The sequence below is a fragment of the Panthera onca genome, chromosome B2 (assembly GCF_046562875.1).
Source record: "Panthera onca isolate mPanOnc1 chromosome B2, mPanOnc1 haplotype 2, whole genome shotgun sequence".
Classification (NCBI taxonomy): domain Eukaryota; kingdom Metazoa; phylum Chordata; class Mammalia; order Carnivora; family Felidae; genus Panthera; species Panthera onca.
This window is the reverse complement of record NC_138343.1, coordinates 17573362-17599207: the sequence shown is the minus strand read 5'-3', so window position 1 is coordinate 17599207 and position 25846 is coordinate 17573362. Positions and strand designations below refer to the sequence as shown.

Genomic DNA, 25846 nt, shown 5'->3' with positions numbered 1-25846 from the left:
CCTGGACCTTTTTTTTTTTTTTTTTTTTTTTTTTGGTAGTTTTTAAATAACTGATTTAATCTCATTACCTGTAATCAGTCTATTCAGATTTTATATTTCTTCCTGGTTCAGTTTTGGAAGATTACATATTTCTAAGAATTTATCCATTTCTTTTAGGTTGTCCAGTTTGTTGGAATATATCTTATCACAGTAATCTCCTATAATTTTTTGTATTTATGTGATGTGAGTTGTTATTTCTCCACTTTCATTTCTGATTTTATTTGGGTCCTTTATCTTTTTTTTTTCTTGATTTGTTTGACTAAGAATTTGTGAATTTTGTTTATCTTTTGAAAGGACCAGCTGTTTGTTTTACTGATTTTCTTTTTTAAGCGTCTATGTCATTTATTTCTGCTCTGCTTTCTTTTCCTTTCTTCTGCTTACCCCAGATTTTGTTGTTCTTTTTCTAATTTCTTAGGCTTAAGGTCAGATTATTTGAAATTTTTCTTGTTTCTTGGGGTAGGCCTGTACTGCCATATACTTTGCTCTTTGAACTGCTTTTGCTGTGCCCCAGAGATTTTGGACTATCATGTTTCCATTTTCATTTGTTTCCATGTTTTTTTTTTTAATTTCTTCTTTGTTTCATTGGCTCATTGGTTGTTTAGTATCATGTTATTTCGTCTCCATGTGTTTGTGTTTTTTCCAGTTTTTTTTCTTGTGAATTATTACTAGATTCATACTGTGGTGGTCAGAAAAGATACATGGTTTGATTTAAGTCTTCTTAAATTTATTGAGGCTCGTTTTATGGCCTAACATGTGATCTGTTTTTCAGAATGTTTCATGTGCACATGAAAAGAATGTGGATTCTACTGATTTGGGGTTGAATGTTCTGTATATATCTGTTGTATCTATCTGGTCCAATGTGTCATTCAAAGACATTGTTTCTTCATTGATTTTCTGTCTAGATTATCTATCCATTGATGTGAACAGAGTATTAAAGTCCCCTACTTTTGTATTATCATCAATTTATCTCTTTATGTCCACTAATATTTGCTTCATGTATTTAGATGCTCCAGTGGTAGGTGCATAGATATTTACAGTTGTTATATTCTCCTGTTGGGCTGATCCCTTTATCATTGTGTAATGGCTTTCTTTGTCTCTTGTTAAAATCTTTGTTTTAAAGCCTATTTCGTCTAATATAAGTATTGCTACCCTGGCTCTTTGATCAGTTCCATTTGCATGTGGAATGTTTTTCCATCCCTTCACTTTCAGTTTGTGTCTTTACATCTGAGCTGAATCTCTTGTAGGCAGTGTATAGATGGGTCGTGTGTGTGTGTGTGTGTGTGTGTGTGTGTGTGTGTGTGTATGTTTATTTCTATTCCACCACTCTGTCTTTTGATTGGAGCATTTAGGCCATTTACATTTAAAGTAATTATTGATAGGTATGTACCTATTGCCATTTAAAAATTTTGTTTTCTGGTTGTTTTTGTAGTTCTTCTTCTCTTACTCTCTTTCTTTGTGATCGAGGAATGTCTATAGTGTTTTATTTGGCTTTCTTTCTATTTTGTGTGTGTCTATCATAGGTTTTGGGTTTATGGTAACCATGAGGTTACCATTTACATCCTAACTAAATGGCATTCCATGTTAATTTGATGGTCATTTGAGTTCAAACACATTCTTAAAAACAAAAAGATTCCCCCTTCTCTTTTTACTCGCTTCTCCACATTTTAAGTATATGTTGTCATATTTTACATCTTTTTATTCCTCTTTTACTTATGTCCAATTATGGCCACTTCTTTTCCACTTAAAGAAGTCCTTTTAACATTTCTTGTAAAGCTGATTTAACGGTGAGAAACTACTTCAGCTTTTGTTTGTCTGGGAAACTTTATCTCTCCTTCAAATCAGAATGATAACCTTGCTGGGTATTCTTAGTTGTAGGTTTTTTGCTTTCAGCACTTTGAATATACTATGCTACTCTCTTCTGGCTTGCACAGTCTCTGCTGAAAAATCAGCTGATAGTTTTATAAATTTTCCCTTGTAAGTAACTGTTTGTTTCTTGCTGCTTCTGAGATCCTCTCTTTATCTTTAACCTTTGACATTTTAATTATTATGTGCCTTGGTGTGGACCGCCTTGGGTTCATCTTCTTTGGAACTCTCTTTGCTTCTTGGACTTGGGATATCTATTTCCCTCAAGTTAGGGAAGTTTTCAGTTATTTCTCTTTTTAAAGTTTACTTATTTTTAATTAAAAAAAAAACATTTTATTTAGTTTTGCAAGACAGAGCATGAGCAGGAGATAGGGGCAAAGAGAGAAGGAGATACAGAATCTGAAGCAGGCTCCGAGCTGTCAGCACAGAGCCCCACGTTGGGCTCAAACACACGAACCGTGAGATCATGACCTGAGCGAAGTTGGATGCTTAACTGACTGAGCCACCCAGGCGCCCTAGTTTATTTATTTATTTTGAGAGAGTGGGGGAGAGAGACAGAATCCCAAGTAGGCTCCACGCTCCATGCTGAACCTGATGCGAGGTATGATCCCACCACTGTGAAATCATGACCTGAGCTGAAATCAAGAGTCAGACACTTAACCGACTGAGCCACCCAGGTACTCCTGCAGTTTTTATTTCTTTAAATAAGTCTTCTAGACCTTTCTCTCTCCTTCTGGGACCCATATAATGCAAGTGTTTTTTCACTTGATGTTGCTTAAGAGCTCTCTTAATCTAACCTCATTACTTTTGTTTTCTTTTTGTTTAGTTTGTTGCATTACTCTTCCATATCGCTGATATGTTCCTCTGCATCCTCTAATCTATTGATTCCCTTTAGTGTTTTCTTATTTCAGTTATTGTATTCTTCAGCTCTCCTTGGTTCTTTTAAGTTTATTTATTTTTGAGAGAGAGGACTGGTGAGACAGGCAGAGAGAGGGAGACAGAGCATCTGAAGTGGTCTTTGCTGACAGTGGAGAGCCTGATGTGGGGCTTGAACTCACACACTGCAAGACCATGACCTGAGCTGAAGTTGGATACTTAACCGAATGAGCCTCCCAGGTGCTCTCCTGCTTATTTCTTTTTAATATTTTTTTTTTGTCTCACTTCTTGGAATGAGTTCTTCCATTCTTTTCTCCAGCCCAGTAATATCTTTATAATCATTACTTCAATTCTTTATCAGACATATTACTGATCTGTTTCATTTGGTCCTTTTTCTGAGTTTTTTTTTTTTTTAAGTATATTTCTCTGTTTCCCCATTTTGCTTGACTTTTTGTGCTTTTTACTGTGGACTAAGCAAAATGGCTACTTCTCCTACAGTTGAAGGAGTGGTCCCCTGTATGGTGTTCCCTACGTATACTGTGTGTGCTTTGTGACTTCTGCTGGATGGCTGGAGCTGTGTGGCTGTATACGCCAGCTACTCTCTTAAACCATGGCTTTTTACAGAAAGAATAAAGGGAAAAAACAATGAAATTTTAAAAAGAGTAAACTAAAAGAAAAAAGAAAAAGACCAAAAAGAAAAAAATACAAACAAGACCTGACAAATTTTTAAAAGGAAAAGAAATAAAAATCCCACAAAACCATAGCTTGTGTTTTCTGTGCCCCAGCACCACAGGGGAGCTGGTGTGGGCTTGTGAACACTGGGCTTACTGAGGTGGCACACTCACCATGAGCCGGACCCTGTTCTCGTCTGGACTTTGAAGGTGGAGGGGAAGAGAACCTTCCCACAGTTCCTCAGCTCTTGTAAACCTTGGCTTTTTATTTTCTGTGCACCATCATGGCCAGGGCTCCTGTGGGCTTCAGTTATGGTACCAGGGCCCTCCAATATGGTGTCTTGAACCCACCCCTTGTGGGCAGCCAGACCTGCTCCAGTCTGGGCCCTTCAGATGGAAGGGAGAGGGTTCCCATAGTTCCTCTGCCCTTTTAAACCATGGTTCTTTTTCTGTGTTCCAGCGTGTCTAGGGCTGGCGTGGGCTTGTGGACCCTGGGTTCGCTGAGGTCACAAGCCCACCGAAACAACCAGACCTGCTTGTCATGGTGGCTGGACTCTGTTCCAGTCCAAGCTCCCAAGGTAGGGTGGCAACGTAAACTGTGTCATTCTCCGGTCCCTCTGACCTGGAGAGAGTTCTTGCGGTGACCCTGCTGCTTGGTAGAGTTCTAGTGTTGCTCTCTTAAGCCTTGGGTTTTTTTCTGTGCCCAAGGACAGAGAGGGATCTGTTCCTGATTTCTCAGTATTGTCCCTCCCCACTGCTGGTCACAGTTGGGAGTGGGGGTTCCCTTTGTTACCACGTCTCCGTCTCTCTTGCTGGTTTCTTTGCCTGGGGTTGTTCAGTAGCCGTTCGGTCAGCCCTCGATTGTTCTTCAGGAGGAACTGTTGAATTAATAGATGTGATTTGGTGTGTTCTGTGGGGGAGGCGAGTTCAGACTCTTCCTACGTTGCCATCTTGAACTGGACTTTGCAGTTTGAGACACAAGTTGGGCTCTGTGGGTGACCCTCCCGTCTTCGTATCTCTCCCACCCCTTGGCTCCTTCTCCACCCTTCCTGTGGCAATGAGAGTGAGGCCAAGCCTTGCCCAAGGGCAGGACGCCCCTGGGCTGCTTTCTGTGTAGGGTCCGTTCAAGGCCATCGATGGCTTTCAGGTGATGCAGCAGTGGACTGAGTAGTTTTCCTGTGGGAACAAAGGGAGGGGCCCGACTGCCCAATCCTTCCCCTCAAGCTGCGAGGTCATCGGACTTGCCCTCTAACTGCAACTCACTCAGCTTCACTCTCTTTTAGCAGCTAGAGCTCTCCCTTCCTGTTTCCAACTCTTAGACATTATTTTTATGTGGCTTGATTGGCAGGGGGTGGGGGGGGGGAGGGCTTCCCATTCACTCTAAAGCCCCTGAAATCTGCTAATTGCCTCCCATTGACCAAACCTAATGCCCTTTTTCTTTCCCCAGCATTTGCCCACCTGATAACCTTGCAGCATCTGAGTCTGTTTAAATATTCTCTTGGCCTCTGGGACACTACTTCCTCCTCTCAGTGCTTCTTAGGCCTTCGTTTCTGGCTAAGTCTCTGGCGGGGCCAGCTTTCTCCTCTCCCTTTTTTAGGCACAAAGGCTTCTTGACCCCAGTGCATGTTTGTTAATGTGAATAGCACATCTTACAGAGCGTGGTAACTGCTTGTTTTCCCTCTAGAAGGTGCCCACTAGACATGAGCTCCTTAAGAGCAGACTGCTCGTCTGTTCTTTTTACCATTTTATTCCAAATTCTGGGACAATGCTTGGCACATAGGGGGCATTCAAATACTTGTTCAAGTAATGGAATCCATTGGAATCCTAGGTGTTTAACTTCTGGAATTTTTTTGAACAAGGTCCCTTCCTTGTCTATATGGACAATTTCCCATCCATCAAAAACTAAGCTCAGGCATTATTGCCTCCTTTAGGAAAGTTTTCTTGGTAAGCTGTTGTTTTTAAGTTTATTTTGGAGATAGTGTGTGGGAAGCGCAGAGAGGGAGGGAGAGAATCCCAAACAGGCTCCCCACCGTCAGCGCAGAGCCTGATGTGGGGCTCGGACACACGAACTGCGCGATCGTGACCTGAGCAGAAACCAAGAGTCGGACACTTAACCGACTGAGCCACCCAGGCGCCCCCACTATTTTTAACGCGTCCATTATTTTCTAACTAAACATTTCTCCATCTACTTAACCAGACTATGAAGGCTACGGGCAGGATTTCACCTGGGGCGCCTCTGTACCTCTAGTGTAATACGCAGCACTGGGCGAGGTAGATTTGACAAATATTTAAGTGAACATTCCTATTTCCAGAGTTTATCAGATCCCGTAGGACTAAACTAGCATTAAAAACATAAGGGCCAGTTTTACATGGACTAGCCCAGGCAGAGTGCTTAAATCTTTCAGAGAAATGTGCGACTTCTATTCGTTACTAGCAGGTGTGAAGTCTATTTCCCTCTTCGTACGCGACATTATCCCAGGCAATGCTGCAAAACCTTGCCTTTTGTTGTTCAATGCTCGGGAGTCACAGACCCACGTGCCTTTCGGGGGGCGGCTAGGTTTGTTGGCCAAAGGCAGATGTAACTGTGGCAAAAACAAGCTCACGGGCCCATCTCCGGGCTACAGACGGCGGTGCCTGCAAATGGCGCAGGTCGGTGCCACGAGCTTCGAGTGCACGGAGGGAGCAGAGGTCTGCCTCACCCGGGCTGCCGAACGTGACCTGGCCGCAGACACCTTCCTCGAGGGCTCCCCGTGAGCTGCTCTGCAGATGCACGATGACCTGTGCTGACAAGCTGCCCGATGAGGGTACGAATTTCAGATTTGCGCCCTCCTGCTCTTATTCCAGTGTCCCCTCTACACGCTTTAACAGGGCAAAATGACCTACACATTGATCACGTTTCCTCTTCTCCATGACTGAAGGTGAAAGGATATCTCAGGTGACCGTAGTCTTGTACGAGTGCTTACTTCTTTGCCTGGGAAGACAGCTGTTTCCTAAGTACGTGAACTTAGTAGCCGATTTTGAAGAAAGCCTGCTGTAATAAAAACACACGGCAATCTTCTTTTTGTACAGAAACTAGGAAATGTGTTTGGGTGAATGCTTCCCACGTGTCAGGCAGCTCTTTCACTCTACAACGAATTATTAGGCCTTGACACAGAGACAAAAAGGTTTGTTTTTACACGTGAATTGGTTCCACCCACTGTTTATTTTTTTTTTAATTTTTTTTTCAATATTATTTAGTCCTATATTTTCTTGTATAAACATACCATTTTTTATTTTTTTTTTTAATATATGAAATTTATTGTCAAATTGGTTTCCATACAACACCCAGTGCTCATCCGAAAAGGTGCCCTCCTCAATACCCATCACCCACCCTCCCCTCCCTCCCACCCCCCATCAACTCTCAGTTCTCAGTTTTTAACAGTCTCTTATGCTTTGGCTCTCTCCCACTCTAACCTCTTTTTTTTTTTTTCTTCCCCTCCCCCATGGGTTTCTGTTAAGTTTCTCAGGATCCACATAAGAGTGAAACCATATGGTATCTGTCTTTCTCTGTATGGCTTATTTCACTTAGCATCACACTCTCCAGTTCCATCCACGTTGCTACAAAAGGCCAGATTTCATTCTTTCTCATTGCCACATAGTGTTCCATTGTGTATATAAACCACAATTTCTTTATCCATTCATCAGTTGATGGACATTTAAGCTCTTTCCATAATTTGGCTATTGTTGAGAGTGCTCCTATCTACCCACTGTTTAAATGAAACCTCAGTAGGTTACAAGGAAACTTTTTAAAATGTCCTCTCCTCCCCCCCCCCCCCACCAAAAACTCGGGTCCCTGTTCAGATAGCGAAACTAAACCTTCCCCCTTCTGTGCCACCTCCCATACCCTTTCTCCCACCCCTGCCCCATCCCTGTTACCATCCAGGAATTTAAGCCATTTTGTAAACAGACTTTGAGCACGTCCTTTGGGCCTGTCTTGTTCTCTTTAATGTAACCGTTCAAAACTCTCCATTGATGCACCACCCGTCGGTGATCCTGCCCTATGACCTTGACTGACGTGTCTTTCTTGGGCTTCCCCATGGTCAAAGCTTACATCCCACTCCTGAGCGGAAGCAGCACCCTCTCTGCTGGTCTGGGCACTCTACAGAGCTATAGTCGGAGGCTCCAGAGCACTGTATGGTGTTTCTGCCTAATATCGTCCCCTCAACCAAGCTGGTGCTCCCACACAGTAAATTTAATATAACCATTATATTAAACCATTAAATTTATAATAGCCATTATAGCCTCTACTCCTCTAATTGGTCTTAAGTTTTTCTTGTAATGACCATTTTCTGAAATAGTTTTACATAGTATTCATATACTAATAATGCTACATAAAAGGCCGTGCACTTTTTATTGAAATGAAGAACTGTCTAAAATTAATTACTAAAATATCCCTTTATTAAAAAAAATTCCTGAGTAAAATTGGTCATTTGGAATACCACGCAGGCACACGTTTTAACTTCTTGCAACCAAATAAGAATAATCTCAACATGCTTTGCTTTAGTGTAAAAATCAATTTATTATACAACAATCATACAGAATGCTTTTTATCTGTCTACAAAGAAAAATGGCTTCTCCTGCTTCCCTGTCCACCCCAATCATGATATTATGTTCTCAAGTACTTTCAAAAGAAAACAAAAAAGTGATATCCTTATTTTCCAAATAAGGAAGACTCTAGAAACATCATAAAATGATACAGAAGTATCAGAATGGTCTCTTACAAAGTGCGGTTCTGCCCATCACAGTAAATATCATTTTTCCTTACCAATAAAAATAGATACCTCTGGCGGGGATAGGGAGGACCTTATCTTTCAATAAGCCTAACTGGTTCAATGTATAATTTTGATGGGTTGAAAATGTCTCCTCATTTCCATTTAACATTCCATTTTGTTTAAAAAAATTGAATTTGTAACATGTGCTTATAGTATTAAATATTTTCATTCTTATGACTAAAAGGAAGTTCGGGCACAAAAGTTTTTAACAGATTAGAGAGTTTTTTTCCTGGTTCTAGGAAAATCACATTAAATGTAGTTTTTTTTTTTTTTAAATTACAACGCTTAAAGACAGGTTAAAATATTTACCTGATTCAGTTTTTGTGGCTAAGACTTCATAGCTCTTGTATCAGCCCTTGAATGGTTTAAGGCTAGAAGTGTTTGGTCGGCTTCACAAGAATGAAAGCCCCAGTGGGAAAATAGCATCCCAACGCCTCTAAGTTGAGCTTGGAAGTACCAACTACCCACGTTTTTCCCTTCGATCTAAGAGGTTTCCAACTGCCTCGTACTTACAGCTGTCTGGCTTTGCCATTCTGCCAAAGGCTGGCTTCCCTCCTTGCTCTGCCAGTATGGGGTCCGTGAGGTCACCAAAACTGCAGGTGTGACGCAGAGTCTGAGACTTTAGGGCCTCACTGACATTTGAGAATAAGCTGCGAACAACGAACGACCAGTGAGGTCTGGCTTCCCTGTGTCTCATTTTTACCTGGAATGCACTTTGGTCACCGATTTCAGCCCTTGTTTGGGACCCCAAACTGCACTGGAATCCAGCTCGCGTTTTGTTACAGAGGAGAAATAACTCCTGGAAGCTAGCCCTTGTTTTGAAACAGGTTTCTGGGAGAGGACAATACTCGTAACAACACTGTTAGGATGGGATGGGAGGAAGCGGGGGTTAGGCACCCTAGAAAAATCAGCTTTAGAAAACTTAGAAAAATAAATCCAAGAGTAAGTGGGTGTCTGTTTGATAAAAATGGACCAAGTGCCCACATGTGATACGCACGCATCTGCACAGCACGTTTCCCACGAAGACCAGCTAAGGTCAGTCACCTTCCGCAAAGCAGGCTGGGGCCTGAGAGGGTGGTGGCCACGAGCGGGAAGTGAGAGACCTGGATTGGTGTCCGTGGTGCAATGCCGTCCCCAAGTCCGTGCTCTTTTTTAAACGGGGGAAATAATTTTCAGACTAGAAAGCAAGGCGGGGAGAAAGGACAGAGAGGCACTCCCAGATTGAACACTGGGTGATGGCGAGCATGCCTTTCTGGCACTTCCGTGTTTGACCTTAACATTATGACCTCAAAGTTATTTTAAAGGGAAGAGCGGAAAGAAAAAGCGTCAAAGTTGGCAAGTCTTTTAGTTTCATAGGGTATAAATCTTCCTCACATCTTCAAAACATATTGTTTCCATGCTTGATGCAATTTAGTAGTAAAAGTCCAATATTTAGGGAGGAGAAAAGTATTTATGTTTTCCTCCACTTTTGTGCTTGTTCTCAGGAGAACCCGTGTTACCTGGGCAGGGGTAGGATATACCGGGTTTGCCAAATTGGCACTTTTCACTGTGGCTCATTACCAGCCCAAGGCTCATGTTGGGATCTCTCCATAGTCCTCTTTTTCTTCCTGTTTTCAAAAACTTAACCTGAAAAGAGTGACAGCAGGTATTTGGGGATAATACAAGAGTGGACAAATTCAATGTCTATTTTGCCCCAACTGCTCTGATTCATAAATATTCCAGTGGCTCAGTCTTCCAAGGAGAAGGGAAGATTCCTTGATCAGAAAGCGGGCAGCCAGATGCAGATGCTGCTTTTAAAACCGATCATGGTGTCCATTTACGACCTAAACTAGGGTAATTTAACATGGGAGGTTGACAGGACTATGTGAATAGTTAAGGAAACCAAATTAAAAAGTGAGAAACTACTCCTATCCGAAGCCCCTGAGCTATGAGGATTTGGCAGAAGAGTTTTTCTTCTTAGGAAAAGTAATTGTCAAAATCAAATACAAATTTCATTACCATATCACTAAGTTGAGACTTAGTGTAGGAATTTGACAGACTCTACCTTAAGAGAGAAAAGTTGTGCTAGATTTTCCTGTCTTCCGTTTGTAATCCATTTTCATATTTTCTGGGGTCAGGTCCTAATGGAACAAATGGACTGATTACACACTGGCGAGCAGTGCTTAATATAGATTAAGACACCCTGTAGTTAGAAAGGTAATTAACATTTTGTTTTAAACACTTCAATCTGAATAAAACTTTTTATTTGAAGACTGGCTTCGGAAAACAAAGCTCCGTGTTTCCTGGCTTTGTACGTGTATAAGGCGTTATACCGACGGTTCTGGTGAGGGGGTCAGTCTGTGGGGAGGAGACAGAGCCGCACCAGTTCTGAGGTCTACAGAGTTCGGTGTCTGAGGTGACACGTATGTTGACGGAAGCATTCAGTTAACAGATTAACCTAATAGCAATATATTAATACATTCCGGGTACAAATGATTTATAAACTCAAAAGAAATTAGTTTATGCTAAAACATATATAACTTTCAATTCAGTCTTTGCTTTAAAACAAGCGAATCTGTGAGGCTATTATATATGCTTTGTCTGTTACTGGGCATTTACTGTGCTTTCTTGTTTATTACCCCATTAGTTGCAGCGAAGCAGGCTTTGGAGAAACCGTTCTTAACTTCTTTCCCTGCAGGTGGCTCTTGCGTATTTTTCTTCATTGGCTTTTTTCGGTACGTCTGTTGGATGCGTATATTTTGAAGAGAGGGAAAAAAGGATTCTTGAATAAGACTTCGACATGGCATATAATCTAAAACAGTTCATGATTTTATTGGGTATTGGACAGGTAAGAATTTGTTTTAGTTTATCTATTTTGAGAGAGGGAGCACAAGTGGGGGGGGGGTGGGCAGAGAGGGAGGGAAAGAGAGAGAATCCCAGGGCTTGAACTCACGACCTGTGACCTGAGCCGAAATCAAGAGTCGGATGCTTAACCGGCTGAGCCACCCGGGCCCCCCACCACAGAAGACTTTTTGTCTGACAATTTTTAAGCTAATGGTTAAAACTAAAAATAAGGTAAAAACCGAGACAAATATGAATAAATTCCAATGAAAGGTTGTTTCTGTCACCTTATGTATTACAGGACTGGCATTCAAATTATTCTGCATTAGTTGCTTACTTGCATTTCCTAAAAATTAGATCCTTTCCAATTCAAGTTGAAAAAAATGCTGTTATCTTAAAAGTACCAGTATCCAGCATTCTGGCTTGATTTGGTTTTTGGCATATCCTTCTTATTCTGTCCAAATACCTGATTTTGCCTCATTTTTCCTTTTTTTTTTTTAAAGCACCTATATTAACAAGGGTCAAGCCTGAAATTATATACTCAAGTCTAAAGGAGTAAGACTCTGTGTGAACCAACAAGTAGGGTCAACGTTTTGAACGCCCACTGCCCACCCTGCCGGCTACCTGCTCATCCTCAAGGTTCAACACCAAGTGCACGTTGACTCACTTAGCTTTCCTGTTAACAGTCAGTTTTGCTGTGTGAGTTGTTTTTGTTTTTTGGGTTTTTTTTTGTTTTTTTGGGGTTTTTTGGGTGGCTTTGTTTGGTTCCATCAATGGTTATTTCTTCAGAAATTCTCAAAGGAAACGTCTATCTGTTATAAAAGACAAAGCCTAGCCAGTCCAATGGCGCTGAAAAGACTGTCAGCAGTTCACTTTCCCACAGTTGTACTTTGTGAGAAGCCACCACAGGTTAACCTTTAGCAAATGCCAACTAAAAAAAAATGAAGCATTTATTGTCTAAAGAAAGAAATACAGTTGATTTCAATTTGGAAAGTACTGTTTGGAATAGAAATGTATGTTCTCATCTTTTTTTCATGAAGCTTACTTTCTATTTCCCCAGCCCACAAAGGAGAGCAATTTAAACTCTACCACCACCTGAGGCCTGCACTCTGCTCCCCCCGCCTTCATCAGTTTTTGTATTAATGGAGTTGCTTTGATGTCGTGTTTTGGAGCCCTGTTCCATTTAAATTGTTGATTAAAAAGAAAATGACATTTAGTAAAGGAAAAGCCAATGTGACCTTTCCACGGTGGCTTGCCTTAAAAGAATTTTTTCCAGATAGGTCACAACATCACCGTGCTGATATAGAAACGATTTTTTAATATTCAATTCATTCAGCCTAAGTTCTTCTCCATTTGTATAGAGGCCCTGGATTCAGATATAAGACCCTTGTTTCATGTTTTCGTCCCATGTTACCAACGTGTGACTTCATTAAACTTTTTATGCATGCACTGAAAAATGTTTAATAAAATGCCCACTAAGGCTATTCACGGTGGTTTTCCTTCAAGGGGAGGGCTTGGGGGCAGGGGGAGAGTTAGTTTTCACTCTCTACTTTGCGAGCCTCCATCACCAACCAGCACGTGCTAGTGGATTTCCTCGGGCAAATTAAACACCAATGTAAGGCGAGAGCGCAGTCTGCTATGTTCCGCCACCGGAGATGTACATTTCACTTACCTGAACGTAAAAATTTAAGAACAGGATGACTAAGGTGAGCATGTAGGACGACTGGAAGATGAGACAGCCGAAGGGGAAGCCGCAGGGTTTCACCACCGCGCTCAGCGTGTGCGTGATGGTCAGCACGAACTGCACCTGCGGGGGGGTGGGGGTGGGGGGGCGTCACTGGGGGGCGGACAGGCCGAGCCACGCAATACACCATTTGGAAATACGAAACATTTAGAAGTCGACTCCTGTTACGCCCTAGGTTTTGCAGGAAGAAAGCAAAGCTGCGGAAGCAGCCCACTATCCTACCCAGAAATTTCGCTTGAAACGATGCTAGTCAGTATATTTAATTGCCCGCTCGTTTTCTCATGGAAGAGTAGCAGTTGCACTTATTTAGATAAAAATGAATCTTAAAATTAACGTCTGTGTTAAATCACTGTCACTTCGAAGCAAGGAATAAGGTAGCTTATTTCAACACACTAGATTTTAATCCTTAAAAGGTTCTCTTTAGAGGAAAACAGGCAGCCTCCTCACACACAGCAAAGCCTCTGCCTACGGGGACAGATTTCTTTCCTCCATGAGAATATTCGATGCTTCACAGGGAGAGGAGCTGAACGAAGGGATAACATACCAGCTGAGCCTGCGTGAGGTATTTCTTCCACCAGAGATACTTGTGCATAGATGGAAATACAGAAAGGCCATAGTAGGAGTACATGAGAATGTGGATAAAACTGTTCAGTGTGGGTCCAAAGAAACCTGTAAAAGTATGGGATAAAAATTACTGCTCATTCTTCATCAAATGAGACGGATTCTTCCTGTGCAGCACGGCTGAAGATGGGTCACACCTGTGGCACTATCTGCCACAATCCACACGATGAATTCACTCTCGTTTCCGAGCTCTTGCTCCAGGATTCCGCAAAAGTCACCGAGATAGGACAAAACTGGATGGTTTTTCAGTCAGAGTGCCAACCAAACAGGTAATTCCTGATTTGCAAAGGCTTTACTGTCCCTTAAACTGTTGTTACTATCGAGTGATCAGGGAGAAAATGAAATGTTAGCTTCAAACCGGTGGCAGAATTCCTTAGAAAGAGAAGTGTCTCTGCTTCCACTATGCCTCTGATGAGCCATTCCGACTGTGGAAAGAGGGCCTTCGGTCTAGGGCTTAACAAGGTGCTAAAGAGTCCAGGAGATCAGGCTGCTCTTTAAATTTAATAAATTCTACCTGACAGGGACCTAGAACCAGGAGAGCTAGAGCAAGGTGAGAGAAGGTGCAGCAGGAGAGAAGGCTGGGACGGGAAGGGGGGGTGGGGGGACGGACTGGCCAGTGAGGCTTCCCAGCAGCTGGACCACCTCATGGACTTCTAGGACAAGGAATATCTAAAATCCAATTGCAGGACATTTCTGTGCTAACTTGTGCCGTTATCACTCCCCTGCCCCTGCCGCCACCTTCGTGAAGTCCCTGTAGCTTCCGTCAACGTGGGCAAATGGTGTTTCAGGAAACCAAAGGAAAAAGAGAGAAGTTCTATGTTGCTCAGCTAAGAAGCAAAAGGATTTAGTTTGAAGGGGTGAGATGTCAGAGACGGGTCTATTTGTTGGAAACCGGGAACCCACTGTCGTGAGGATTAGACCAATCGATACACACAAAGTGCTCACGACAGTGCCCGGCAAAGCAAACACTACCTCTGTTACGTTGGGATCCAGATGGCTGGGCTGTGAGCTCTCAGTCCTGTGGTGGAAGGGGCTGTGGGGCTAGAGGACCCCTATCAGCTATGTCCCCTTAGATACATTAGTTTTACTTTGTAAATTTTGATTCTGTCACTGGGAAATGGGCAGGACAGTAATTGGCTCTCTGGGCGGTGCTGGGATTGAGTGCATAATGCTACGGAAACTGAAAAGTGCAGTACCTACGCTGGCTAATGAATTTAAACTCTCTAGCCTGGTTTTCCCAGTCTAAATCAAGGTCTGGTTAGATCCATGCAAATCAATGAATGAGAAACAGGGGTGTCTGGGTGGCTCAGACACCACCGCCAGAATCTAGTAAGTACTCAGCAAATACTGGCTGGAATAACTGGTTACAGCAGTATTTCTTTACTGCTTGAGCTTTCATTACCATGAATTAATGGGGTATGATTAAAAAAATTTTTTTTTAATGTTTATTCTTGAGAGAGAGAGCATGAGTAGGGGAGGGGCAGAGAGAGAGGGAGACACAGAATCCCAAGCAGGCTTCAGGCTCCGAGCTGTCAGCACAGAGCCCGACGCGGGGCTCGAACTCATGGACCGTGAGATCATGACCTGAGCTGAAGTCAGACGCTCAGCCGACTGAGCCACCCAGGAGCCCCTGGGACATGATTTTTATAATATTTTAGGTTGACTATGAATTGTCACACACACCGCATTTCATCTACAAGAATCCCAGGTCTTTACATGGGGATTACGTGAGAAGGAGGTTTAGATGTTTAGTGATTTGTAATGAAATTGTTGACAATCACAAAAAATACTTAACCTTGATAGTTGCTTGATATTGATTACGGTCTGTATATTGATGACAGCATTAAGTCTATCATAGTTTTAATCACTAAACTCAAGAAGCCAGATTTGGTCCAGGAGAGCGTTAAAATAAAAACATCTTTCTGACCACTTCATCCCCAGCACTTTCCTGCTTCACACTCTGGTTTTAATTTGCATCTTCATAGTCACGGATATATTCCAAATATCCTTGACATTTTATTTATTTTTTTAAGTTTATTTTGAGAGAGAGGGAGGGAGAGAGAATCCCAAGCAGGCTCCACACTGTCAGCACAGAGCCCGACGTGGGGCTCGATTCCACGAACCGTGAGACCGGGATCAGACGCTGAACCGACTGAGCCACGCAGGCGCCCCTCTCCTTGACATTTAAAAAATATCTCTAAGATCCCCAAATCATTTTGACGTAAGTTTTACCTGTTCTGAGTTTTCACAGAAGATTTTTAAAGCTGGGGACATAAGACGATCACATAGAAAGTACTGCTGTCTGCACTGCAGGTCAGAAGGGACCCATTAATGACTGTGAAATCAATGCAGTGAGAGCGCTCATCAGCTTTTTGAAAAAGTGCAACAGGATTAATGAAACGACAACAACAAAAACCCAAAGTGCATCACAGAGCTAGGGTAAACATCTCCTGAAATTTCTGTTCCACACGAAGTGCATACACGTAAAGAGGCTGTGATATAAGGCGCATTGTAGCTCTCAGTAAAAACAAACATTGGAAGCCACACAGAGACGTGCCTTTAACTTTTCAGAATGGAAAAAAAAGTCCAATCTATAGGACAGCCGAGTGATGACCTCCACCAAGTGGAAGGTGCTGGATTTGTTTCGACAGGAGTCCTTGAGCCCCTGGTGCCGGAGTAAAATTACTCCAGCTGGGGTGCGTGCTTCTGGCCCGCGGACATTTGGCGCAGGGGGAAAACAAAATGCATTTAAGGTAACGCTCCCATTCTGCAGGAACGAAAGACGCGAAAGTGGCCACACGGGCAGCCACGTGCTGCGCCGTGTGCCTCCCTCTTCCGTCTCCAGAGCCACATCAGTACAACAGTATTCAACCCCAGGCACCCGCTAGAGGCCTCGCGAGACCCATGACACGGAACTGAAGCAGCGGCAACAGAACTTACTTTGCCCGCAAGGTATCCAGTTCAAAACACACCACCAGATGTTAAACATGGAGGCATGATGGTATACGTGAAGAAAAGTAATCTGACTGGTTTTTTTCCGCAAAACAAAGAAAATTGTGTCCAGGAACTCTATGGACTTGGAGAAGTAGTACCACCACAACACCTTGGCTACCTGTAAGGATGTTAAAACAGGAAAAAGAAAAGGTGAGTGAATGAAAACGCTCCCCCTGGCTGGCTGCCCCCCCCGCCCCCCCCCAGCAACCTGCGTGATGCCGCACTCCACCAGCGGGCGTTTCTGTCTCAGGCCATCACCAAAGCACCTTCCTGGCATCTCTGCCCCCAGCTTCTCCTCATTCCCAGCAATCCACCCCACTCTGGTGAAAAGGAGTTGCCCCTCCGACACGCGTGATCTGATCAGGTGACTCCCCTGCACCCGCCGAACACGGGCTCGTTCTCCAGCCTGCGCTGGCAGGGATTTCCAGCACCCTCTCAGAGCACAGCACTGGGCGCCATCAAGGCCGTCTGCTCCCTCTTCCGGCACTCGCCGCCGCCGGGGCCCCTGGGCCTCCTGGCACCCTTCTCCCCGCGTCCACCCTCCTTTCCTACCGCACGCCTGGCATCCTTGGGGAACACCCTTAAATGCCTCCTCCTAACCCTCTCCTCGCCTTTTCTCAGGCCTCATCAGCCACGTCTTCCTTTGCATTTGGAAACTGCTCTATGCCTCTGCTTTCAGTAACCATGACGGTGTAGTGAGGGTTAATGCGACCGAGGGCAAATCACACAAGGCAGGGGCTGTCTCATCTCTGCTCAGGGCTCAGCACTCAACAGATCGCTACCGCTCGTGACACTAGGTCTTAGTTTTTTCTCTAGTTCCCTACTGTGCGCGTGTTTGGTCTCTTAGCTGTGCTGGAGCCCAGGAGGCGTCTGTAAGTGGACGACTGCTGCTTTCGTGTCTCCTCCTCCTCGGAAGATTTAAAATCCAGGTGCTCCCAGGTGTCATATGGGGTGTTGAATCGCTACCTTGTACACCTGAAACTAGTATTACACTGTATGTTGGCCAACTGGAACTTAAGCACAAGCTTAAAAAAGAAAATCACGATGCTCCTCCCTCCTCACTGACGTGGCTGGTGGGTCGGGATTCCTACTTTCCCTCTTGAGCCCCTTACAAGTCTCAGCCGCAGGGGAATACTTTCGCGGCAGTGTTTTTAGCACTAACATTTAAACGTATGAGGAGAGTGTGTGCAAAAGGAACTTTGAAGTCAGAATATCATGCTCTATTGTCTGCCTGCCAAGAAGACAAGGAGGTGTGCTGGTTTCCATCTTAATGTTTGAGAGTGTGATTCAACTTCACAGATATTAAGTCAAATACAAATGTAAAACGACAATGACCTTTAGAGAACTGTATGGTAGCCCGAAGTGCGCTGCTCTGTGATAATACATTAGAAATAAAATGGGTGCAGAGAAACCTCTATATATACTTTTTTCATACTATGGCTTTGAAGATGTTTTTTAAAATGCATTCTGAAATGTACATCTTACTATGAAAGATTTTCATTAAAAGGTTTCTGCTAATAAGCATGTTTTTCATTATAGAAAATTTCAATCAAGGAGAGGAAGTATAAGGAACCTGTGTTACCTATCACTAAACTTCAAAACTTTCAATATGATTCCAATTTGTTGGATCAATTCTATTTCTCAACATTTTTAGGGGCTGTACAGCATATTCTAAGCAAAGGCAAGGTATCATTTCATCTATAAAAACCACCAACAGAGAGAGAGGAAGGAAACTTTTACTTCACCATAACCACGATGTCATTAGCTAATAAAATCAGGGACTCCTTAATATCTACCAATAGCCTCATCCATGGTCAAAGTGTCTTAAAAATGGCCTTTTAGAACTGATTTAAATCTGGATGCAACCAAGGTCCAGCTTGCACTGATTTGATAAAGTTTGTTAGTCTTTTCTAATCAGTAACAGTCCCCTTTCCTTGCTTCCCCTCTTCCTGTCTTTTCTTCATGAAAACTAGATCAGTTGTTGCATGGAATTTCTAATATTGTGAATTCCTAATGTTATTTAACTTCTCTATCCCCCACATTTTGTGAAACAAAGCAATGAGATTTAGCGGCTTGAAGGACTGACACTTAGGGAATTTGGCAGGAACTCTGAGTCCATGGTTCTGTGTACTTCCTGGCACATCACGCTGGGAGGGCACATCATTTCTGGTCGTCCCGCTGGCGTTCGTGATAGAGTTCAGGTGTTAACAGCTAATCCAATTATTATGAAGTTCCGTTCAGCGTTCACCCAACAGTTTTATCCCTTATGGATGGATGACAGCCGAACAGATCCATGATTTCAACTAGGAGTTGCAAAAGGGTGATTTTCTAGTTCTCTCGTTACTTATGCACTTTTCTATAGAGAAGAGCTCTCTCTCTTCCTCTATTTGGAAATTCACACGTGAAGAGCTAAGATCAATGTTTGATTCTTTCCCTTTAACATTTTTCCCCTAGAAAGAGCTGGTGTTCTAGCAACCTTCAGAAGGCAACAATGTGTTTTTTAGTATCATTTTAAACTCATGGGTTTTTACTAAACTTGGTATGCTTCAACCCATTCCAGTCAGTATTCTTTTTGAATTGTCCCATCTTGCACGCTGGGAGTCCCTTCAAGATGGCTCCTCGGTCTTTTTGTCATGATCTGGGTAGTCTGGACAGCTTACGTGCTTTCTGTCACAAGATGTCCTCGATTTTGCTTATACACATTTCCCACCCCAACCCAGGAATTGGCCAATTCTCTAAGAATCCTAATCCCTTCTGGTGGAAAATTATATTTAGAAAGCACAATCTGGGTATTCACTCCTCACCGCACTGGGCTGTCAGAGACTAACTAGGCCTTTTCTGTAGATAGAGCTACACATTTGTTTTTAGAAAGAATAAAGCTAATTCTGATATTTCCAATTTGAATCTATGATCAGTGTTCGTTTGACTTGTTAATTGGTATCTCTTTTCTAGGTCTCAAATACTAGTTGTAATGATATTAACATTATTAAATACTTAACTTCATCCTACAGTGTACCTTTAACAGTCTCAGAGAAGCAACACCAGTATTTTCATTAATAGCAATCAAAAAAATTACTGAATACTGTTAAGATACATCCCCTAGGGATGGTCAGTCAAAACACCATGTTTTAAAGTCACTTAATACACGGGTATATCCATTTCTTTGAGTTTCCAAGTTTTGGGAGGAAGGCTGCCTTGCTTTCTTTTTAAAATTAATTTTGTTTCAAACAATGTAAAACACTTAATGGTTCCAAAATCAAGTATGACTCAAGGTACATTCCATCCCTATCACCTCTGCCCAGTTCCTTCACCCAAAAGGAAACACTCTGTTGGGTTTTGGTTTATTCTACCATGGTTTGTTTTAAAAGCAAACACACACACACACACACACACACACACACACATATATTCATATCACTTCTTACACAGAAGGTACTATATTATAAACACGGTCTGCAAGTTGTTTTGTTTTGTTTTTTAACTGAGATCACGTCCCAGAGATTACTCTGTAACAGTATAGAGATCTTCGTCATTCCGTTTTGCAAAAGGAACCATTCCTGGACAAGCCATGGTTTATTCAATCAGTTCGCCCATAGTTGGACATTTGAAAAACATTTTTGTTACCAAGTATTTCTATCAGAACACGACTCCCTTTCTTATGTAATTCCAGCCCCATCCTCATATCTGGAAGGATAAGGCCTCCTCTCCTTTTCTAGGAGAAACGGTTACAGATGGTCGATTAGCTTCTCAAGACTTACCCGGACATCGGCTTCCCCTGCACTGGTGAGATCTTGACACTGTAAATTGTAGCCTCCTTCCCAACTGGAGAGAATAAGCTGCCAAAGAAACAGAGGGGGAAAAATTAACACGAACATTTGAAAGAGGACTAGATTTCCCATTCATGTTCCTGACTGGCGTCTGTCTGTTCAAGGTCTGAGTAGAAACTTCCCAGCATCTGACTTTCTCAATCCTGTCCCCAAACATGTTATCAAAGGAATTAATTCTTGCTGTTGAATAGATACCAATAGTTGGTATTCTTTAATGGGTATAATTTACTTCTGAACTTTACCTTGGCCCAAAGTAACAGAGTTTAGCTATCATTTGAGTAACAAAATATTTTATGTAAGGAATCATCTAGCCGTATGTTTCCACAGGTAAAACACAGAATTAAATATAAACAAATGCAAAAACTACACTAAAATTTTAATAATACTTTATATTGGTTTATATTTACCTTAGCTGATCGTCTCCATAATTTTATTATGTACATATTTATTACCATTTTACAGATGGGAAAATCAGGGCTCAAAGGTTCTTAAGTCATTTTCTTCACTGTATTTATGCTACTTGGTACTCAATCATGTGTGTGATTATAAATGATTAATATTTATATCCCTCATTATGTTCAAAAACCAAAAGTCTCCATGAAGATCTGTGTGTTTTTTGCTCATCTTTGAATTCACCATTCCTTGCCCAATGCCCAGCACATAGAAAGCACCCAATAAATTATGAGAAAATAAGCTTTTTATACTTTGTGGAAAATTCTGCCAAAGAAGTTCTCTCTTCTTTCCGGCTATTACTGTAAAAACTTAAGATTCTAGAATACAAAGCAGGTACAGATGGTATTTTTCCCCTTCATCAAATTTTATTTATAGAAAATGTTTAACCTTTCCAACTTCAGGAATAGTAGGCAGTCGTTTACAATTGCTGAATGAAAAATATCTCTGGATATAAAAAGAAACCTATGCTCCTGACAAGTTTGCCAAGGACTTTTGCATATTCGATATTTGTGTATATTGTTAAATGATCACCACGAGGAGTCTAGTTAACGTGTTACATAAGGTATGCAAAGGCCTACTATTTGTGGCTGCTCATCAGAGGCGTGTAAAGGTACACCCTGCAGAGAAATACACAGGGGGAGTGGTAGGATGTTAAAATTGAACGCTGAAAGCCGTCAAACTACTAAAAAAACCATTTAGATTGTTTAAAGCTGTCTGACAATTTAAAACCTAAATAGAATTAAGCAGCCGCTCTATGAAAGACTCTATGTGCCTTGCACAGGTCCATTGCTTATCCCCTGGCGGGCTTGGCAGACGGGAGCCATCCATCCTGGGTGTTGAAGGAAAGGAAACCAGGCTATTGGACAGGGTTAGCCTTAGGAGGTGGAGCCTAGCTTGCTCCAAAAGAGGTCTAGGATTCCTCCGCTTCTCCCCATTTCCAACTCCTCAGTCCAGGCCACCGGCATCTGTGACAACAGCGCTCCAACCGTCTCCTGGACTCTGCTTCCGCTCTTGCCCTCAACTCACTGTCCCAGTCCGTTTTCCATGTAGTGGATGCAACCATATATCTGAGAAGGAAGATCGATCACTCCCCTCATTAAAATCCCCCAGTGGCCTGCCACGATACTCAGAATAGAAGCCAAACTCTTTACAAGGCCCTCTATGTTCTGCCACCGCTCTGCCTCGTCATGAACCATCCCCTCCTCTGACCACGGTGGTCTAGCTGCACTGTTTCTTTTTTGTGGTCTTTGAACATCCCAAGCTTGTTCCTGCCTCAAGGCCTTTACGTTTGCTGCTTGTTCTGCACGAACACAGTTCCTTCAGATCTTCATATGCTTGATTTCTGCTCGAATATCAGAGGCCTTCCTGCCCCCCCACCAGCCCACCACTGGTCAGCGTTGCAAGGGGAAAGGCGGGGCTGTAGAGCCTAGAATAGAATCTGACACACTGTAGAAACTCCATATGTATTTGTTGAAAGACTCTAAGTAATTTTAGCAGTACCTTCCTGGCCCAAGCAAACATCTGAACTGGGCTTAACAAGTTAGCAAGGTTCAGTCAACCCATCATCAACTAGTGGCTGTTACACATACCCCAAAAGTGTCTAAGACCGTATGCCTGCCCTGGAAGAGGCTACAATCAGAGGACAGCAGGGGGCAATCAACAGCGGTAACTGTGAACCAAGAGCTATAGGAGTGTGAGAAGAGCACAGTGGACAAGCAATGGATCACATTCTTGTAGGGAAGGGACTAAGTACCGACGTTCTCCCTAAAAACGGGTCGAAGCCATTTACTTGTCCAAACACTACTGTTCTTATTCCTGTTAATGGTGAATAATATTCACCTTAATATTTACACAGCGTTCTCATATTCATGAAGTCCTGCTGTATACTGGTCTATGAGCTTTTCGAGTACAAAAATCACGTGTTACTCATCTTAATATCTCCTTGGCTGAGTATACAATTCACAGCACCTAGTGGATGCTCACAGAATGCTGACTGAACAGAACTGACTAATCCTTCTAGCAGACTCATGAGCTAAGTAGAACGAGGACCATATCTCCATGTGACTTCTATTTTTTTAATGTTTATTTATTTTTGAGACAGAGAACATGAGTGCAAGTGCGGTAGGAGCAGAGAAGGGGAGACACAGAATCCGAAGCAGGCTCCAGGCTCTGAGCTGTCAGCGCAGAACCCGACGCGGGGCTTGAACTCACGAACTGCGAGATCATGACCCGACACTTAACTGACTGAGCCACTGAGGCACCCCCCATATTTCCATTTTAAAGACAAGTCGTGTAAGGGTCAGAGAGCCTAATTAACTGCCCCAGAATTACAGAGCGTGACACCTGCATTCGCATCTGCTGACTCCACTACTCCGAAGTCTCCAGCTGGTATTCGGGCTTCCAGTGTGGTCATTCGGCTGCCCTTCTGACGCAAGTGCTGCTTCTGAGAACAATCTAAGGAAGAGTATCTTTCCCTTTGTTTCTTCCCCAAGAAACTAACCCTGTCAATCACTATCTCGCAAGCTCATCTAGTGAACTAAGATTTACCTCGTTGAAAACCTACATAAAAATTCCCCTTTCAGAGTCAGGTAAATTAGGATCACTGATGCGACAGGACTGTAGGGGGGGCTTTCTAGACCCTGAATTCCATCTGCACTCTGATCACGGAACTGTGGGCATTGGTGTTGTAAGTCATGTTAAGTAATGGTTATTAAGCGTCTTCAGAATGGTGCACAGCAGAGCAATGCACAGATTGAACTCTGTGGCCGAGAGGATCTATATTTTACGTGAGGAGTTATCTTCTTTTAGAATTCAAGGACCAGGAAGGCAACTATACTTGTGCCATTGTCAGCCATTTGTAACTGACATGAGTGATTTTATCCTGTTCCCTAAGAAAGGTTTTGTCTTGTTTTTGTTTTCCCTCTGCTCGCTGGAGCAGGTTTATTTGGCACTTGTTGATTTTCCTTTGTGGCAGGCAGAGTGAAGCAGGCTTTGGGTTGTACAGAGAGCGCAATTGTTACTTGTTCCCTTTCTTGTAAAATGACTTGGGTTTGGCACGTTACAAAGGAACGGGCGATGCATGATGTAATGAGGGCAGCAGGAGCGGGGCTGGAATCTCAGCCTGGGACTCCGCAGTCAGTCCTCAGAAACCGCGATGTCCCCGTCACGGGGGACCAAAGATGGAGGGAGTAGTCTTTAAGGGACTGTGTATCTGTATTTCCGACTAACTGCATTTGATTTTTAACTTAAAAACTGCTCTGTCCTCAAGAGCCGTCTATTCTCAGGCAAGTCATGTAACTTTTCCAAGCCTCAGTATCATCATCTGTAAAAGGAGAAAACTAGCACATATGAGCTTTAAAGGCCCACTCAGATCTAAATTGCGACTTTGAATTATAGTGAAAGACTAAGGATTCAAGAAATAGGCCTAGGGGCGCCTCGGTGGCTCAGTTGGTTAAGTGACTTTGGCTCAGGTCACCATCTCACGGTATGTGGGTTTGAGCCCCGCGATGGGCTCTGTGCTGACAGCTAGGATCCTGGAGCCTGCTTCAGATTCTGTGTCTCCCTCTCTCTATGCCTCCCCCCTGCTTACGCTTTCTCTCTCTTAAAAATAAATAAACATTAAAAAAAATTTTTTTTAAAGAAAGAAACAGGCCTAAATTGGGATGAGAAAAATTCTCAGAAACAAAGATTTCCCCAAGATTTTCTGACGAAACAGTATCAGATGCTGGAACAGCTCCTGAGATCTTGAGGAACGGTACTGAGAGCAGCGCTGGATAGTTCTGGCAGGCCAGATTTACTTCTCAGAGACGCTTACTTACCAGACTCCAGAGTTCCTACATAGACACTTACCTCTGCCAGCATATATACGGAGAGAAGTGTGATTCCGAGATTATACAAGGTGAGGATACCCCTGAGGGAGAGAGCATGTCTGTTCTTCATGTATTTGTTACCCAGCCATATTGAAAGCAGATACAGGACAGTAAGAAAAAAGGTAGGAAGGTAAGAGTCCAACATGAACCATCCTCTGACTCGAGAATCTGAAAGGAAACACATACAGTGAGAATCCTAAAGGGGGGTGCTTCTGTTTAGTTTTAAAATATTATCACATTTAAAAAGTTTTGGGGTTTTTTTTTGTTTGGCCTTTTGTTTTTTACTGAGGTAGAACATGAGTTTCAGGAGCACAACACGATTCAATATTTGCACACGCTACAAGATCATCACCGCAATAAATCTAGTTAACATCCATCACCTTACATAGTTACAAAAATTTTTCTTGTCATGAGAACTTTTAATACCTCCTGTCACATATATTGTATGTTCCATACTGGATACAACAAGCAACAATACGACAAGAACCCACAAGAACCCGAGTAATAAGCCGCGATAAGCAGGACTGGAGTTACAGTTCTGAAGAAGAAACCCCTGGGGTGGGAGGAGTTAAGGAAGATCTCATGGAGCAAACACGGCTTAGGCTGAACCCTGAGTGACGGGGACAGGTGATCAAGGCTGGCGGTAAGAGTTCTAGCGTCTTCCCCGGAACAGTTACTATGTTTATTTATTCTAACCCTGTAAACAGGACGTGCCATCATGCCGTTCTGTGGATGAAAAACAGCTCAGAAAGCTACAGTAACCTGCCGAGGCCACACAGCAGGGGGCAGCAGCGTCAGGATCTGAATTCACCTCTGCTGCCCAGCACGTTCCACCCGGTGCTGCCTTCCTCGGTGGAGTCTGGAGTAGGCAGGAGAGAAGGGGTATCGACAGCGTATACTGGTTCACACACCCCACACCCCGCAGCTCGGTGAGGACCACCGTGCGGTAAACCAGGCAGAGTTGAGAGCTCAGCTGAGCCAGAGCCGTGGGACTGAACCCAACAACCACGGGAAGCTGAAGAAGGCAAAGCCTTGGGGGCTGATGATTCAGAGGTGAGGGCAGAAAATATAACCGAGGACTGAAACCTGACCATGGACTAGAAGTATCAATAGCCAGGAGGCAAGAACCAAGATACAGCAAGTGTTCCTTGCTCTGGAGGGTGAAAACGTAAAAATCTACATAAAGCACACATAATAGATCTGTAAGATAATTAGTTAACATCTGAATAGAACGGTAGGCACAAAGTGATTTTAGTTC

The 25846-nt window shown here is 43.0% G+C and overlaps 1 protein-coding gene across 1 annotated transcript in view; it reads right to left on the bottom strand.

Moving 5' to 3' along the window:
- Positions 1–10486: 10486 nt before the first annotated feature.
- Positions 10487–25846, bottom strand: part of ELOVL2 (ELOVL fatty acid elongase 2) — a 62711-nt gene continuing 47351 nt past the window's right edge. Inside the window, exons 3-8 of the mRNA XM_060614808.2 lie at positions 24569–24756; positions 20198–20275; positions 16386–16557; positions 13369–13493; positions 12753–12887; positions 10487–10980 (exon numbers count right to left, since the gene is read on the bottom strand). Of these exons, the coding sequence (XP_060470791.1) occupies positions 10855–10980; positions 12753–12887; positions 13369–13493; positions 16386–16557; positions 20198–20275; positions 24569–24756 (824 nt within the window). The 3' untranslated portion in view covers positions 10487–10854. The remainder of the gene's footprint in view (positions 10981–12752; positions 12888–13368; positions 13494–16385; positions 16558–20197; positions 20276–24568; positions 24757–25846) is intronic.